This window comes from Cajanus cajan, chromosome 5 (assembly GCF_000230855.2).
Source record: "Cajanus cajan strain Asha chromosome 5, NIPB_CcT2T_4, whole genome shotgun sequence".
Classification (NCBI taxonomy): domain Eukaryota; kingdom Viridiplantae; phylum Streptophyta; class Magnoliopsida; order Fabales; family Fabaceae; genus Cajanus; species Cajanus cajan.
Window position 1 is genome coordinate 63339370 of NC_138521.1, and position 19192 is coordinate 63358561.

Consider the following 19192-nt stretch of genomic DNA (forward strand, 5'->3'; position numbering starts at 1 on the left):
TTGATGATAGATAGGGAATAAATGGGTAAAAAAATAGGGGAGAAATAGAAAAGAAAAATAATAAGGGAATAGGAATAAGTAAAAAAAATTAAAATAGAAATAAAAACATTTGGTTTATGAGAAATAGAAAAGAAATAAGATAAATATACATAAATATTTTTTAAATCAATTTTTAATAAAATAATGAATTAATAGTTTTGATTTAATTAATTAAATAGAAAATGATTGTTTTTTATTTAATTAATTAAATGAAAGAGATTTACAATTTTATGTATAAAAATGATTTAATTGATTGTCAGTATTTTTTTAATCTATTGTGAATAGTATTTTAGATATATCATTCATTTATGTGTTGATTTGTAAAGAAATAAAAAAAAATGTGTGAGACTCGCACTTTCTTTTTTATTTCTAAGCTTGTAAACGACTATTATTATTAATTTATTCATCATTTTATTGTCTTTTCCACTATTTCATCGAAATTTTGTTGATACCAAATCAAACGTCACACTATCTTAGTATGTCATAATTGAATCATTTGGTTCCAATTATAAATCACCAATTGACGGTACAAAATTGTAAAATTAAATAGTCCATCACTTACACTCCATTTAATGCAATGAATTTGTGTAGAAGGGAGGATCATCATGAAATTGGAGGGAATATAGTGAAAAATAGATAATTTTTTTTGTTTGGTATAACAAAAAAAAAGGGAAGAAAGATGAAAAAAGGTTTGGTTCAAACGGTTATTTACACCCTTTGAAGATAGTGGGTTTGAAGGGAAGTATGAAAAAATTAATACTCTTTTAACCTTCTTAAACACACATGAGTACCTAATAAACTCACTTTTCTCGCTCAACTTTGAGTTCTAGTGATTCTATAATGTCATTGTAAACAATCACAATTCAGTGTGACAACTACATAATAGATTATAAAAATCAAAATTTGAATTTCAAAGAGTTTATGTGATATTGCGAGTAATCATAATCGATTATGTGATGAATATGGTTAATTATATCAACTGAGGCACATTTTAGTACTCTAAAATTCATTTAATTGATTATTTAGATTTAATTAATAATAAAAATATCTTAATATAAAACTTAATTATTGTAGAGACAGATATTTGTATATTAATCTATAATATCATTTTAACTTTTTAATTTAATCCAATATAAACCCAAAAAAAAATTAATCATCTCTCTCATTTTCTTATATTTTATTCCATTTCTACTTTATTTCTTACTTATTCCCTTCACTTCCATCCTTACTACCAAACACAACATTAAAACATATCAAATATTTTCTAAATAAATAACTTACTTCTTTTTAAGTGAATTTATATATGTCACCTTGACTTTAAGCGGTTTACTTAATTTTTACTCTAATAAGAATTTCTATTAACAAGTTCCACAAATAACATATCTTCTGCATATACATACAAAAACGTTAAGCAATTCATAAGAAATACTTATTAATATAAATAATTATATAATTTAAGTAATTTTAAAATTACATTGACGCACTAAATAAATATTTTATTATTAAGTAATACATATAACTTAGATAAACAATTCTCATTAAGAGATGTTGTTAACAAACAGATTTCCTATTCAGAACAAATAAATCCTACCATTTTAAAAACAAGTGTACCATTGATAATAAAAAATTTGAACTATATGCATTTTTTTTTTCCGCAAAAGCAAAATGATAGATAGAAAATCTATAACTATCAAACAGAAAATTAATAACATAGATCAAGAATTAGTGTACATTTTTTTTATAAGCCAAATAATGAAAAATAAAGGAAGTACAAGGGGTACTCCAACCCATTACAAAATACTACATGTGAACTAAAATTACCGTTCCACAACAAGGAACCTAAGCTAGACCATCACAATCAGCCCACAACATTGAAATAAAAATTGCAGAATCAGATTTCTCTAATAAACTCGTTTACCACCTGAATACATTTATCTAGGTGAGGCAAGCTGCTGGATTCATGGACCAAGAAGCAAAGTCGTACCTAAAATTTTTATGCCTTGTCTTTAACCAGTTCCAGGTTCTAATTTTAACCAAATCTACCATCTCCATTGCAGATATTTGAGTGGAAGAAAAGACCACTTCATTCCTAGCCAACCACACTGTCCATATGATGGCTAACCAAATAGATATCCAACAATCCTTTTTCTGAGAGTTACAAAAAGAAAGACCAGAGAATTGTTCCAAGTGCATTGCACAATTATTATGCATAACTATGCTAACACCTAACTAGTTAAAACATTCCATCCAAACTCGATAAGATTTATGACACTCAAAAAACATATGTGATCTAGTCTCCATGTGGCCCGTGCAGCGAGAGCATTCGACCTGTGAACTGTTCAAGATGCCTCTAATAAACAAATTTTGTTTAGTAGCAACTCGGTTAAGAATTACCTTCCAAGCGAAAGCTGTAACCTTTGTTGGGACTACTTGCGACCATACTTTTGAAAAGATTTTATTGGACGCAAAAATCCTTTCATTTCTAATCTCCTTATATGCAGACTTGACAGAGTAAATGCCACTAGGATCAGCAGTCCAACTCCAATAGTCTTCTACTTCAACCTTCAGATTTAGCTCACTGATTTCTGTTGTAATAGAATTCAATAGATCTTCTTCCCACTGAAATAACTCTCTACGCCATCTCCAACACCACTCAGGGCCTCCATTCCTCCAAACTAACAAATCTGAGATTTTAGCTTTCTTATTTTCTGCAATGAGATACAATCTATTATACCTTTGTGACAACCTACCTCCTTGCAACCAATCTTCCTCCCAGAAATATGTATTTTTCCCATTCCCAACCACCTTTCTACACCTATTTGTCATCCAATTGTTGGTAACCATATTATCATTTTCAATGCTACACAAGTCAGCCCACCATCTAGAACCTTTCACCCTTGACCCACTTGAAAGGGACAAATGGTCTCCATACAAGGAATTAATTACCTTTACCCACAAACTATTAGTCTCCACTAACATCCTCTATTTCCACTTTCCCAGTAATGCCAAATTGAAAGTAGTTAGATCCCTAATCCCTAGACCTCCTTTGTTCTTCTCTCTACATACATCATCCCATGCTACCCAATATATTTTTTTATGATCAGCATCCCCACCCCATAAAAAAGATTTAAATAAAGATTCAAGTTGCAAAATTATTCCTCTCGGAGCCTTGAAGAAGGAGAGGAAGTAAATCGGAATTGAATGTAGTACAGACTTTAGGAGAGTAATTCTACCACCAAAGGACAGGGAATCACGCTTCCAACTAGATAATCTCTTTTGGATCTTCTCAATTACAGTTTGCCACGTATCTAATCGTTTCGGATTGGCGCCGATTGGTAGCCCAAGATAAGTAAAAGGTAGACTCCCTATCTGACAATGCAAAAACATTGCCATTGATTGTAGCCAAAGAGTATCCACATGAAATCCGAGTAATTGACTTTTTAAAAAATTGATTTTTAACCCAGATGCAAGTTCAAAAAGTCTTAAGATGGATTTGATAGCCCAAATGTTTGACTCTTTTGCTTTTGCCAAGATGATAGTGTCATCTGCATACTGTAGAACATCCACCTGTTGGTTTCTCCCGACTTCATATCTCGTGAAAGTGCCCAACTGACTAGCTTTTTTGAAGAGCCCATTCAATCCTTCGGCAACAATTAGGAAGAGAAACGGTGCTAAAGGGTCTCCCTGTCTCAATCCTTTTGACATACTGAATTCTTCTGTAGGACTTCCATTTACCAAAACTGATACTCTAGATGTTTGTAAACATTCTGCAATCCAATTGCACCATTTAGGAGGAAACCCCATAGTGAGCATCATGTGTTGTAAAAAATTCCAGTTCACCGAGTCATAGGCTTTTGCAAAATCAACTTTGAACATCAAGCATTTTTTCTTCTTTTGCTTCACTTCCTCCACCACTTCATTAGCCACCAAGATACTATCTAGAATATGTTTGCCTTTGATAAAAGCAGACTGAGAATCAGATATAACACTTCCAATCACCTTTCGCAGCCTATTAGCCAAGACCTTAGACAAAACCTTATACATACAACCAATGAGAGATATTGGTCAATAGTCTTCTACACGTTGTGGGCTGTCCTTTTTTGGAATTAAGACAATAAATGAGTTGTTCGCACCTTTAACTAATCTACCATGATCATGAAAATCTGTGAAAAAAGACATAAAATCAGCCTGCATTATGTCCCAAAAATCTTTTATAAAATAAAAATTGAAGCCATCTGGTCCCGGGCTCTTTGTATTTTCACAATCCCACACTGCTGCCTTGACTTCTTGTAAGGAAAATGGCTCTATCAACATCTCAAATTCTGTTGGATTTAAAGTTTTGAAATCTAGCCCCTGAAAGTAAGGTCGATTCCATTTACAATCTTGAAAATGCCTTTCGAAATGGTCTTTAAGAGCGTGCTTAATTTGCTCTGGCTCAATAAGTATACTGCCTGCCACCTTTAAACAACATATTTCATTGATCTTCATTCGTTGGTTGATACACGCATGGAAAAATCTGGTGTTAGCATCCCCTTCTTGCAGCCACTGAGTTCTAGACTTTTGAAGCAATAAACTTTCCTTTTGATGCGCATAATGATGCCACGTAGCCAACAGTTCCTTCCTTTGAAGTACTTCTTCCATTGTTAAGTCTGAATCTTCACCTTTGCAATCTAATCTCGTCACTTGCATTCTTGCTTCATTTATCTTTTTATTCAAATCGCCAAATACCTCTTTATTCCACACTTTAAGCTTGCTTTTCATACCTCTCAGCTTTTCTTTTAAAATAAAACCTGCCCAACCTTCAACCTTTAGCCCCCTCCATTCATTTTTTACAAAGTCTACAAACCCCACTTCATTGCGCCAACAATTTAGAACTTTAAAAGGTTTAGGCCCCCAATCTAAGCCTTCCGTTTTTAGAATAATAGGACAATGACTCAATGCCCATTGAGATAAGTTAGGCCACTGATCCAGCCACCCAATTAGTGTACATTGTTAATAATGTTTATTTATTAAAATTATTAAATATTAAAATTAAAAGAATGAATGCTATGTCATGCAATATTTCTAAAATTGTAGAGGATTTCTTTGTTAGTTCAATTGTAATATCGGAAAAATAATAATTTAAGTTATTTGTTAATACTTTTATTTGGTAAATATCATATTAATCTCACGGATAAATAATATATTCAAGTGATTTAACACTACTAGAAAATTGTCATTTTTCTGCGAATTTTCCTGCAAAAAAATATTCTCAAAGATTTTTTGCGAATTTATTTGTGAAAAATAATTTACAAATATTTCTTACAAATTTTGCTACAATTTTAATGATCATAAAAAAAAATTCATGGTAAAAATTTGCATAAAATATTGTAAGAATTTTATTTTGCTTTTTGTAGATTTTCTTGCAAAAATAAATTCGCAAGTAATATTTACTAAATGGTAGAAAAATTTTACAGGTAACTTTTCTTGCGGATTTTCCTGCAAATTTTAATCCGCAGGAAAAATAAAATAAAAATATTTAAATTTATAAATTTAATATTTTAAAAAAACCTCAAGTCCCACATTGATTGAAAATAAAACAATTAAAGAGTATATAAGTTGAGACAACACTTACCTTACAAATTGATTTGTATGGTTAAGTGTTAGGCTTATAATTTACAATCTTAGAAATTTAAAGATTATGTAACACATGTTGGAGGCATGTAAACAAATGTTTCGGATGAGTTCATTGTGAGCATTTAAAAGTTGAAGAATTATTGATAGAATTTATAGTAATTTCTTTAACTTTTATCGTAAAAAATATTCCTGCAGAATTTCTTACGAAAAAATTCGCAGGAAACTTTCCTATAAATTTTAAAATTCGCAAAAATATATTATCCACGAAGATATTACCTACAAATAAAATTTTGCAGAAAAATTTGTAAGAACAACGTTTCTTGTGAATTTTTCATAAAAATTTGCAGGAAAAGTCGCATGTAATAAAAGAAATTCTAGTAGTGTAAAAAAAAGTGTAATAATAATAAGTAAAGTTTTAAGTGAAATTTTAATAAAATAGTCAATTAAATTTTTTAAGAAAATTATCGACAAGTTAATAAATATTTCATATGAGTAATACAGTGTTAAATAAATGAGTATAATATTTTACTCGTTAATTAAAAAAGATATTTAAAAGTTTCGATCAATATGTTGTCCACCTTTTTTTTTCATGATAATAACTGATAAAAGAATTATTTTTTTTTATACAAAAATAAGGGCATTCTTGACCCAAAAAGCTATTGAGTATAGCCATAGTTAATTTGTTATTAAAAAAATTACGGTAACAATGATTAATACTTAATAGAGATATAGTTTGCAGAATATCCGATGGATTATGCTGAGGTACTTGTGCAGATGTTAAAGTTGTTATTTGTTAATTCCCCAAATGCACTAATTTGAGCTGGAGTGGAGAACGTATGTCAGCAAGTGGGTTCCCTTGACTTTAACTTGAGAACGACTTGACCACTGGTGGACTCAAAACTTAAAAGCTGAAAAAAAACAGGATATCTAGACGAATATTATTCGAAGCAAACTAGAATAATCTTCTATAATAACTATAAATATTAATAAAGTCAATATTTTAATTTAGTCTCTGCATTTATTTACATATTTTCCATAATTAATTTTGTAAACTATTCCACTAATTTAGTTTCAACTTTATACATTAATTACTTTAATTTTTTTTATTCTCTCTCTTTCTCTTTTATTTTATTTATTTTTTAAAATATTAAAAAAAATATTGAGTTTCTTTCTATTCTTTTTTTTATTACGTTCCTCGTGATATTATTTTTAACATTTATTAATGACAAATGTTCATAATTAGTGAATTATGTAAGTCAAAGAAATTCAAGCTTACTTTATATTACTCTGTTATGAATTATTTATTTTATTATATTATTTAAATTAATAATTGATTATGTGTTGTTTTAATGTTTTAAAATTATAAAAATTTAAAAAGATATATGAATTTGATTTTTTTAGAGTTATTTTGTGTTGAGTCAAAATTTACCAAATTTAAGAGATAATAAATAAGATTTTATGAAGACATAAACTTCGTAAGTTTATTTCTTCAATATTTTTTTTAAAAAAAAAGGTTTTTAAATAGATAGATCATAGAGTGATAGAATATCTTCTTCCTTCCAACTTCATAGGAGTGCTCTAATTCTTTCCTGAAGCTTGGATTGTAATAATTAGGTTAGGATTCGAAGCTTAGAGAGTTGAGAATCAGAGGTTTAGAGTTGTCATATAGTGAGAGCTCAAATGTTTGTGTTCTTCATCGTTCATCCTTCTTTTTCTCTATTTTCTTAAAGATTTTAGGTAAGAAAGGCTTGTATATTGATCCTTGTTGTATAACATGTGTTGACTGCTGCTTGGATTCGTCCATTTATGGCTTAAAATGTTGAGTTGAGAAGTGAAAGAACTTGATGTGGTAGATTTTTATTTTGTTTTGAATATTTGAAGTAGAATTGATGATCCAAGGTTTTATTGTTTTTACATTTGTGAATTCCATGAATTTTGAGTTGTTTGAGATAAAGTTATAGATTGCATGTAGAGTTTGAGTAATTTGATGGATTAATTGGTAGAGAGAAGTATAGCTTTGAGGGTGAAGAATTTTGTTCTCACCCAGCACAAATTTATGGCGCCTAACGCTCATGCATAAACATATGAATATCTACACATAATGATTTTCTCGCTCAACAACAAATGTGTCGCCCAATGAGAGAACGGTTTTGTGGCTAAGCTCACACAATAAGACATGTTGTGCTCAGTGTAAGGACCCATAAGAGGTCTTAGTCGTTCAGTTTGATATGCCTGCCCAATGAGCATATCCACAAAGCAAGTGGAGCACTCAACAAGCTTTTCGACTCCCAATGACAAGCTCTGAAGAGTTTAGATGTCATACGAACTAAAAGCTCGTTTTGCGAGGAAAGTGGTAAAATGTTTCCCTCATTGAGCGAGAGTGATATCACCTAACAAAGAGCTTTAGAAAGCTCGAATCGCCTAACAAGGGTACCCTCGCTTTACGAGAAGTCCTTCTATGTGATTTTTTAACTTTTTTTAATATAAATTTGTGTGGTCACGTGTTGTATGATTGATGAATCATATTGTAAGAAGTTGAATTAGAGATGGTTCTAGTGTTGTATAGCCTTGTTGTTGAGTTTCATTGGTATGATTTGTTGTTAAACTATGTTGTGAGCTTAATATTAGAAGAAAGATATTGTTTTAAAAGTTAAAATATATCATTGTGTAGATATGTGTTGTAGTACTCTAAGAAACAAATTATTGAAAAAACCTTCTTAAGATTGTTACCTCTTAAAGTAGAAAGCTGAGTCTTTTTTAAGTCATTAATTGGTATAGTATGGGGTTAGGTCAAGCCATACTACTAATGTCATGACCTATTGAGTAAGGTATGACGTCGAGAAATAAAATTCTTAACTAATTATTAGAAAGGTGCGTGATATTGTAAGGATAGTTGACGGGCTATTCTCATATGTGATTTGATTAATGGATGTTAATGTCGCGATAGACCTACACCCAAGTCATGCTATACTTGACAACAGGTTTTAGACTTTCATTAATGTAAATGATAAAATCAAAGAAATCATGTTACGTTATGGATTGATATTCAAATTTATTATTGATCTAGCAAATAAAAAAAATTGTTTTGTTGTTCGATGGATAGAGTCAAAACACATTTCTTATGTACCAAAGGAATGACCTCTTTTATTTCTCGATCATTTTGTTCCTATTTCATGGATGTTTCGGTGATACCAAATAGAGGGAAAGAGAAAGAAAAAGAAAAAGAAATTTAACTTCAAGAAAAAAAAATAGTATCACATAATTTAAAAAAAAACTACAATGCAAATAAGTTAATGGAATTTCAATAAATAATCTGAGATATAAAATTAAAAATCAACAATTAAAATCATTACAATATACAAATACAATTAATTATAAAAATATTAAAATTTATCAACTAAAATTTTAGTTAATTATTTTAACACTATGTTTTTCTGTTAAAACGTACATTTCTACTTTTTTGAGTTAAACTATGCACTAATTTTAGTATTCATACTTAAATTTATATATTTACTTTATTTTTTAAATTATTTATCGCATCACTTAACAATTTTTTCTTTTATTTTCTACATCACAAGTGTATACTCGGAGAGGGTATCTATTGTGAACTAACTATTGTTTGGGCCTTTGCTGGCCAAGTGACCCTGTCGGCCTTCCAGCCTGTAATTGGCCAATTGCTTTATGCAACCAAACAAGTTCACTTTACTATGGAAAGTGACATTATACATTCAAATAGAAACTGACTTTACTTAACAGTTTATAATTTACATAGGATTTTAACGATTTATATATTATATTAATATTTTTTATTAAATAGATCAAATTTACACAAGCAGAAAATGCTTGGACGAAGTAGCTGACAATATTTGCAATTTCTATAGTTTCTAAATTGTTGCTAAATTAAAATAGCCAAATAATTAAGTTCTCAAATACTATAATAACCTTGTGAAACTTAAAAAAGTATTAAAATAAATTACAAATTATTCTTAATCCACAAACCCTGTGGATAATTCAGAAATCATGTCAATTTACAAGATCTTTAACCTAGCTCTTACAATTCAATTGCAACAAAATGACATATATATCTTTCCTTTTGTTTTCTTCCACAAAACTATGATCAAGATCAAAATTTGTGACATTCATATGATCTTCTTGGGAACAATTGTTGTCAATTATTGTCATGGCCATGCGCGAGTAAACTCGAACACACAGGGCATGGTGGATCGCGCAGTTCTTCAAATTTAGTTCTCTTCTCCAAACAATTTGCATGATAAACATGACCACATACTAAAACTGCCACAACTGAAAGCTCACAGCAAGACATTGAACTCCCCATAAAATTAATTTTTCGATTCAGTAGTTTCTCACAAATCCCACAAACCATTTCTCTTTTATCTAGTGATATTGCATCCATCCCTAAGGAGCTTGATCGGATTCTCTCTGGTTTACAAAACACTTTCTCTTTATATTCTGGAAAAGAAAAATGTTGTAGTTTATGAGAATAGTTTGAATAATCAAATTTTTTCAAGTGAAAAGATAAAAGGTTGAATTACTCTTTTGGTTATTTTATTTTATTTTTATTTATTTTGACTCTTATATATTAAAATATTTAATTGATCTCTTATTTTTTTTAAATAATAAAATGTAATAATTTTTGTATAATTAAGAATAATGACATTAATTTTTTATGCATGTAGTACAATAAAAAATGACATGTATTATTATGTGTATAAAAATCTAACATCATTAGTTTCAATTAGATAGAAAAAATCACATTGCATCATTTTAGAAAAATAAGAGGTAAAATCAGACTTTTTAATAACAGAAAACTAAATTTAATAAATTGGAAAATAAAAAAGTATAATTTAAATCATTGGCAATTAGGTTCTGAAAACAAAATATACAACATTTTCTAAAACCCAATGTTACTGAGATATACATAAGCATCCTAAAGAGACATTGACTTCACACAATGAAAGTATTTGTTTTCTATCGAAATTCTTCACCAAACTATTAAGGATTTAAATTAACTTCAACATTCCTATAACAATTTCAAAATTAATGTGTCCATCACATGATTAAGCATTAAAGACACACTTGCATGTTGTCAAAATTATGAATTGGGTTGAGAAACCAACTTGAAACAAAGTCCAACATCATGTGAAGAAATACCTTTTCCACGAGATGATGATGCATTTGCATGATTGGCAGAGTTACGTCGAGAATATTGGTGGCCGTAACAATGTCGTGATCGTTTCAAAAATATTGAACGACTAAGATTTTGATGATTATTTGTCGTAATTGGATGAGTATTTAGTTGTTTCATGGATCTATCTGTTATATCCAATACAGGTGGCAAATGGAGTGCTCCACGGTGATCATCTGAATGTAAAAGCTTTTGGGAAAAAAAAGAAGAAGAAATAAGACATAATATAAAATTAATCTTATGGCAACATGTTCTCTAACAAACTTCCTCTAATAAGTTTTTTAAGTTTTGATTCAAATCTAATAAAATTATAAGTTATAATTGAAATTTGCAAAATTTATTCCTTCTAATTAATAAAGTTTAATCAATAATAAAATAATATTAGAGGGAGTGTCGATAACGATAGGTGTTTGTGAATTTCTTTCGTACTATTTCTAAATGATTAAAAATACACCTATGTGATCTTCCCATGAATGATATACGAGAAAATGAATATGAATGATGAAAGTAAAATAGTAATTTATATTGGGAGAGAAACTTACCTCATTTGACAATAGCTCCATGCTGGAAAATGCATCAAACTACTTCTGTAATATTAATTAAAACAAATAACATTCGTTACTGACGTTGTTGCTTCATGTTAAGGAGTGCAAACTAAAAACAAATCAAAGAAGGAAAACATATAAAGGACTCAATTTCTTATTTCTTTTATATTCCCAATAAAACCAATATCCTTAATCCATTGGTCACATTCTTAATAACTTAATTACATCGAGGAAAACATCGAAAATAACTTATTGACGTTTTAAAAAACGAGCTTCATTTTAAAAATGTTTTCTCACAAAACATTTTCTGAATGTTAAAAGTATTTTCACTTCTAATTTTTATTTTTATTGAAAATAAAAACAGAAAAGGACCAAACTAAACACGCCCCACCCTTATTTCAGTAGCATTTTTTTTTGTAAAAATATAAAAAATTACAAAAGATGATCGTAATGAAAATTGAACATATATCTCTATATTTTTAACTACGACAATCTCTCTTCATCTAATTATTAGACTAACTCTAATGATTATCAATATCGTAACATGTAAAATAACAGCTTGACTTTTCATATTTTAAATACAAAAATTGTAACTTCACTTTTATAATAGATATTTTGATTCATTTGCACCACAATATTATTTAATTCTTAACCCTAATCTATCCATAGAAAAGCATATATATAGTAATAAAATATGCAATGTGATCAAGAGCTATAAAAAACTAAACTATTATGAGATGCATTATGTTAATATATAAAAAAATTGACCATGGTTTAAAGAGTATAAGATAAATAATTTCTTAAGAGAGTGTACATGGAAAAAGTATAACGAATTAAGCATTGTTCAAAAAATAAACAATGGGGAGAGAAAATAAATAATATAAACTCATTTATCTCTTTTTTTTTTTTTTTTTAAGATTCATAAAGTATCTTTAATTTGAAAAAAAAAATGTTTAAGTCCAGATTAGTTCTACATTGCTTCATTCCTTTTTTTAATACTAATAATCTTATATATTACTTATTAAATAATATTTTCATTATATCGTGAAAATCTATATCTTCTTTTAATTTCAAAAAATATGCTGATCAGTTGGAAAAAAAAAACATCTAAAAGGGAAAATGAAAACTGAAATCTAAAGTAGCTAATCTAGTAATTTTTTTGCAACATTTTACCCAACAGAATAAAAAATGCAGGACATCAACAATTTTTTAACCAATTATATATCAAACCTTGTAAGACTAGACCTTTCCCCACTAAAACCCTTTGAAATTGGGAGAAAAGGATTGTGCAAGCCAATTGCACTCCTTGATTATCTCTTGTTAAAAGACAACAAGATAAATAAGTGATAATAAAAATAGAATCCCACTTAAAAAATAGGTTGGTAGAAACCTCATATTTTCTCAGGTGCTCATCAATGGAACCTTTTGAAGTAACTCAAACAAAACAAAAAGAAAAGAAAAAAAAATGATTTTCAGAATACAATTCCTCAATACATTAAATTACAATATTATGCTTAACAACATTTTAAAACAAAAAACAAGAGAGAAAACAGAAAAGACAGAGAGAGAGAAAAGTAGGGGCGAAAGAAAGAAAACATACCTATGGAAGGAGAACACGAATACGAATCGATGATCCCTTTGAGTTTTACATATATACTCAGAAAATTGTTTTTGTTTTTCCAGAATAATTAACCTTGAAAAAATAGTAAAAAAAAAAAAAAAACGAGGGATCAATTGATGGTTTAAAAAGATCCCCAAAATGGAGGTTTTAAAGTTTGTGAATTGCTTATATAGTTGTACGGTCATAAAGCAAAGGAAAAGAATTTTGTGGGGTAAAAGAATGAATGGTCAAAAAGAGATTTTTATGGAGTATGCATATGCATGTGTATGGACTAGTTTTAGACTATTTTATTAGTACGAGAAATGAAAGAGAAGATAGTCAAAGTAAGGAGGGAGAAGTGTATCGTCAATTTTAAAATACATAAGTTATCAAGGTCCTAAAAATGCTTGAACTTTGAAATCACATGTGACCTAATATCCTAGGGTTTTGATATGGAATCTTTTGTAAAGCAACAAGTAACACTAGAGTGTTTTGTTGTATTTATATAACATTGATTAAAACAACAAATTTGGGAGATAATTAATTGGAATGAAAAAATAAATAAATACTCATCCCATCTTCTTAGAATTCGCAAACTTTTTTTTTTCTTTTGCATACATTTTGATTCAAGTCTTTAGCCAAAAATACAATAAAATAAAAATAAACGTATTTTCTCTACTTTAATCATTCATTCATGTTAACATTACTTTACAGGTCATTAACCACCACAAACCACCATTAGAATCACAATATTATATCATAAACGAAACAATCTATGGAAGCACCATTGTGATATACTTCCTTTACATATCTATTAGGCATTAATCATATTAAAGTTATCTAATACCATCTTGAATCCTAATTTGCATACCTAAAGTGGGATGATGTCAAGATAATGAAAGAAATAGGAGAGACGAGAATGACACTAATTTTAGGATTAAACATTTTTTTCTTATAAATACGTAAAATTTGTTTTTATTATCTCATTTTTTAAATGATAACTTTCACTATAGTATAATTACCCAAGTTGCAAAAGAATCAAAGAACGAATTCAAATTTGTTTATAACTAATCCCACAAATTGTTTTAGGACCGAAGGAGGCTTATATTGGACAATATGCTGGCCTGCTGCCTTCTTTTGTCTTCATCGTTAGTATGGCCCATGAGTATGACAAAAACTTTATGAATGTTGTATTAAAAATGATAAATAAACTCGTATTTTTTTGGATAATGTTTTAACTCGTATCAATTTTGGTAAAGGATATTCAATTTGACCATATAAATATAGATATAGATATTACTTAATTTATTAAATTTGAAAAAGAAACATGAATGTGTATATATTTACTTGTCTTATACTCGTCCTCGTCCTCATTCTAATTTTAAATTTTTAAAATAGTCTTATAGTATGTTTGGATGGGGAATTTTAATGGATTAATTCACTTATTTGAAGAATTTCAAATTCTTTAAAGTGAAATACCTTGTTTGGATGATGAATTTATAAGGAATTTGAAATTCAAGCATTTGTGAAATTTCTTGAAATAGTAGAATTTCAAATTCTCCCAAAAGGGTAAAAATTTGAAATTTCTCATATTTTTTTCTTCTTATTTCACTTATATATTTTATCTTATCTCTTATCTTTTCATGTTTTAATTATTGAATATTCAAAAATATTTTAAAAAATATTAAATATTATCTAATATTAAATTTTAAAATTATTAAATATTTAAAGATTAGCTAATATTTATTTTTATAAAATTTAATTCAAAAATCTCAACATATAAATATATTTTTAAAATCAATTTTATCATGGTTGAATCAAATTATCATATTCAACCTAACAATTTAAAATTTGAGAAATTTGAATTGACTTATCCAAACAAAATATTTTAAGAATGATAGAAATTGAAATCAAAGTAATTCAAATACCAAGAATTTAAAATTCCTTGAATTTGTAAAATTCCTTTATTTAGATTTTTAGATTTATACTTATTTTAGATTTATATAATTTTTATTTTATTTTGAATTTATGTCAAACGAAACTTAATAAATGTAATTTTATAATAACTACTATGTGTTGTAATTTCTTTTTACATAAAAAGTAATTAATTTATAGACAAATATGAGACATGAACAGATATATCTAATACTTAACAAAGATAGTAATATGACATAAATCTCATACTCATTGAGTGTCAAAGATCGAGATAAGCATAGAATACAAGCTTAAAGATAGAAACAAGAATATTAAAATTCTTATTTGCTCGTTCCATTGTCATCCCTATGTGTGTTGATCTTACCACCATAGTTTTTGAAGCAACTTGACATTTTTTTAGATTAAAGGTCAACCAACATTGTTAGTAATGTTTTTTCTAACTTTTTTTATTATTAATTAAAATTAATTAAAAATTACAAATTTTATAAGTCTCGCATCTCTTTTTGATGAGTATCTCATAATTTATTGATACAACTCATCAAAAAATTTACAATTTTTAATCAATAGTAAAAAAAATATTAATAAAAGAATATTATCAGTATTTTTCACATAAGAAACATACTTTATTGTTAATTAAATTTTTTTAAATTCATTAAACCTGTAAAATTTATTAAACTTATTAAATTAAATAAAAGACTAATTATCACCAAAATTAGTAAATACTTCACGCTAACAACATAATTATTTAAAATACAATAAAAATAAAGGTATAATTAATACACATAATTTTACAATTTTAAATAAAATTCAAGCAAAATAATTAATGTATTAATAAGAGAGTACTAAAAAAATATGTATTGCTGCTAACAGTTATCTCCACATTAATCGAATAAAAGCTTTCATATTTTTTTTCGGTTAAAGTTTTATTCCATAAGAAAACATGAAATAAAATATACATTTATTTAGGTAACGACTAACGAGACAGTTTTTTTTTCTTTCTTCATTATAATGATTTTTTTAATGTTAAATAAAATCAAAAATTTTGCAACGCATTTTAAACCCTCATTTTTCTAGAAATACAAATAGATACTTCAATTCCGCTGATTTAACGTTAAGTATAATTAGACATTTCTCAATCTTCGTTATAAGACAACATAAGGTAACAAAAATAACAAATAGATAGAGAAAGTAACAATAATAAAAAAAAAAGTGAATTTAATAAGTAATAAGAATTAAAAAAATATTTGAGTTTAAGTTGAAGTTTTAAAAAATAAGAAAAGGCTCAATCTTCAAGCTTCAACCCATCTTTCTCTTAGCCTGCAGGTTATTCAGTAACTTGGTAAAAACAGTGAATCAACACAAGTCAATATAAAACATATCAAACTTATTCTACCAACTTTACATGTACATCAATGAAACATTTTATGCAATGCAGATAATTATACTGATCTTTCTTAAATTTATGATTAATGTTGAATTGTTGATTATACTTAGATATCTTTATTAAAAAAATAGACCTACCTTTACACTTTATTTCCTTTGTTATTTTCTTGTCAGAATATAAAATTAAGAAGATTTGAGTATTTTAAAAAATATATTAAAACATTAACATGTGAGAATAATATATAAAATAAGTGAAATAAATAAAAATTCTTGGCCAAAATTTTCTTTTTAATTGCAATGAAAATGAATATCTCTTTACTTATAGCGTATAAATGCAGGATGTAGTTGGAAAATAACTTTCATGCATGTTGGGCTTGTCAATGGTGGCGATTCTAACAAGGCAGCCCCTTTTTTAAAAAAAATATATAAAATGTCTAAATTACCCTTAAAAAAAATTCTTAAATTTACACCTCCCTTTCCCGTACCCCTATTCCCGCACCCCGTTCCCCCACCCCCACACCCCCACCCCCCTTCCTCGCACCCCCACACCCCACACCCCCTTCCACTTGTGATCAAAAATGTCTTCCATGCACTGCTTCAATTACATCTAAATCAGTAAACGGAACTGGCAAATTGTTTGAAATATGGACATATTTCTTCCCACAAAATGTAAAAGGACAGCTTATGATGCTTATCACTTTGGAATCTTTGTAGCTTTATCCCAACTTTTGAAATCATGATTCAAGAGTGTACTGATATGGCTACCAAAAATACAATACACACCTCTAGACAATACATACTTCTAGACAAGCAAAATCAACGAAAATTAACCAGCAATTTTTCCAATTAAGTTTGTCAGTTTCTAATGATTAATGAACAAGATAGGTATGTTTGTACTATTCTACCACAATCCAACAAATAGAAAGAGACACTGGATGGAGATATATGTAAGAGTTGAGTCAGCCAGCCATGGTTTTGCTTCAGTTTTAAAGGAATGGGACAAAGGGTACCAAGGGAGTTCCAGAGAAAATGATGAGGATATTTTGGGATATTGACCCTTCAAAGGCTACCTTGGATGCCAAATCCTTGTAAACTTTTTCACGCAAAACAATGGCGGTTGCTGGCTCTTTTCCCTGCTCCATTTCTCCTTTCACTACGGTGTGCACTGAGAGCAACCTCCTCGTCATAAACAAAAGTGGAAGGGGGTGTGGGGTGTGGGGTGTGGAGGTGCGGGGAAGGGGGGTGCAGGAAATGGGGTACGGGGAAGAGAGGTGTAAGTTTAAGAATTTTTTTTAAGGGTAATTTAGATATTTTATATATATTTTTTTAAAAAAGAGGTGTGTTTATATGAGAGTGGAGGTGTGTTTATCATCTGCCTTCTAACAAAGATAAAATAACTAGCAAATTAAATTGGGCTGACAGAAGGTGCTTAAGCCCAACATTGATGCGAAAAAAATGGTTCTATGGCTAAAAAAATACATGGTGTGAATTTTTTGTAAAAAAAACAAGGTTTTCACTTCTATTAAATAGCCCACTGTTATCTTTCCAATCAATTTTTGTCCTTTTCTACCTAATTAACCAAAAACAAGAAGGTAAAAAAAGTTTTCATTTCTCACAACGGAGATGGCCCAGATCTTCATTGAAAAATACAACCCTAAGCTTCTGAGCTTTGTAGTGTTAAGATTCAAAGAATGAAAATAAAAAGTTGTGGGAGGGTTTCAATTTGTTTATTCATTTCCGGATACATAATGAAAAGGGAACAAAATATAGTCATACCATTAATAATAATGATAATCAAAGTTAAAGTTAATCAAAGAAGTAACAACATATAGGTAAGCCCTAGAACTCAACATCCTTACAACAATGGAGTCGTCATCCAAAATATGGTGTGCACTAGGTGTTGGGGTGGGGTCAAAAGGAAAGATCCAAAAGGTGCAAAAGAGAATATCCAATTATCCACGATGATCATCACAATTGGAAGGAAATTTCGCTGCGAATGTGACACTGTACAACAAAATCAGCATTCAAGTGTTTATGATCTTAACTATGTATGGATTTTATACAAATGATAGAGGACATGACAATGCAACAATTTTTTGAACAGTAATATTCTAGCACTAGTCAATATAATAATCAAGCTGCATAATTCATTGGGTTTATCTTTAAACAAGGAGGCGTGGAAAAATAATTTCTTTCCATATATGAGCCTTGAGTCTTCCACACGTTTAAATTTAGTACTACAATTACGCAATGTTTTAATCGAAGATTGTTACCATTTCTCACACGAATTGTAAATAAAAAGGGAGTTGTGTAAAACTTGTGCATGAACAAGTCAGCCTTCTTTTTTGTTTGTCTAACTTTGACTACAATAATGAGAGTACTGTTCTTGAATCATCTTTGATTAGTTAGGCATTGTTATTTAATTTTATCTGCATTATTTATATTTACCTTATAGTAATCTCAATTACCTAATCCAATTAGATTGAATGGACCCATTTGTCACCTAAATTTGAATTTGATAGAAACAAAGGAGTAACTGACATGAATTGAATGATTCTGAGAGGATAAGAGCATAAGGGTTATAAGCCCATAAAAACTGAAAGCCCTTCATGTCCATTCCATTCTATCACCTCACAACTTACAAACCACGTCCACACTCTTCTAAATCTTCATTGGCCACTCAATTTGCAACATGCTGACCCATAAATAAATAATATATAATTACTATTAATCCGCGTAATAAATTCTTTTATCTATTCAAACTTTAAAAGAAGCAGTTTTCGGACGCAAACTGTGTGGTGGGTTATCTGAAAACCCCATCTTATCCCAAACTTCGTTCTGTACCTAAACAAACAAAGTGCCAGCATG

General features: G+C 28.8%; 2 protein-coding genes across 4 annotated transcripts; both read right to left on the reverse strand.

Moving 5' to 3' along the window:
- Window positions 1–1974: 1974 nt before the first annotated feature.
- On the reverse strand, window positions 1975–3018 carry LOC145958142 (uncharacterized). The gene is made up of 2 exons (XM_083074623.1): window positions 2434–3018; window positions 1975–2187 (listed from the first exon to the last, which is right to left on the reverse strand). The coding sequence occupies exons 1-2, from the start codon at window positions 3016–3018 to the stop codon at window positions 1975–1977; spliced, it is 798 nt and encodes a 265-aa protein (XP_082930749.1).
- Window positions 3019–9561: 6543 nt separating this feature from the next.
- On the reverse strand, window positions 9562–14726 carry LOC109809058 (uncharacterized). Of its 3 annotated transcripts, none has more exons than XM_020372277.3 (4): window positions 13007–14726; window positions 11404–11448; window positions 10828–11050; window positions 9562–10125 (listed from the first exon to the last, which is right to left on the reverse strand). In XM_020372277.3, the coding sequence occupies exons 2-4, from the start codon at window positions 11422–11424 to the stop codon at window positions 9824–9826; spliced, it is 546 nt and encodes a 181-aa protein (XP_020227866.1). In that variant the 5' UTR covers window positions 11425–11448; window positions 13007–14726; the 3' UTR covers window positions 9562–9823. The 3 variants fall into 3 exon arrangements, with proteins under 3 accessions (XP_020227866.1, XP_082931762.1, XP_082931761.1); XM_083075636.1 differs by lacking the exon at window positions 13007–14726 and adding an exon at window positions 12797–12997; XM_083075635.1 differs by lacking the exon at window positions 13007–14726 and having other exon boundaries at window positions 11404–12997.
- Between the last annotated feature and the right edge of the window lie 4466 nt (window positions 14727–19192).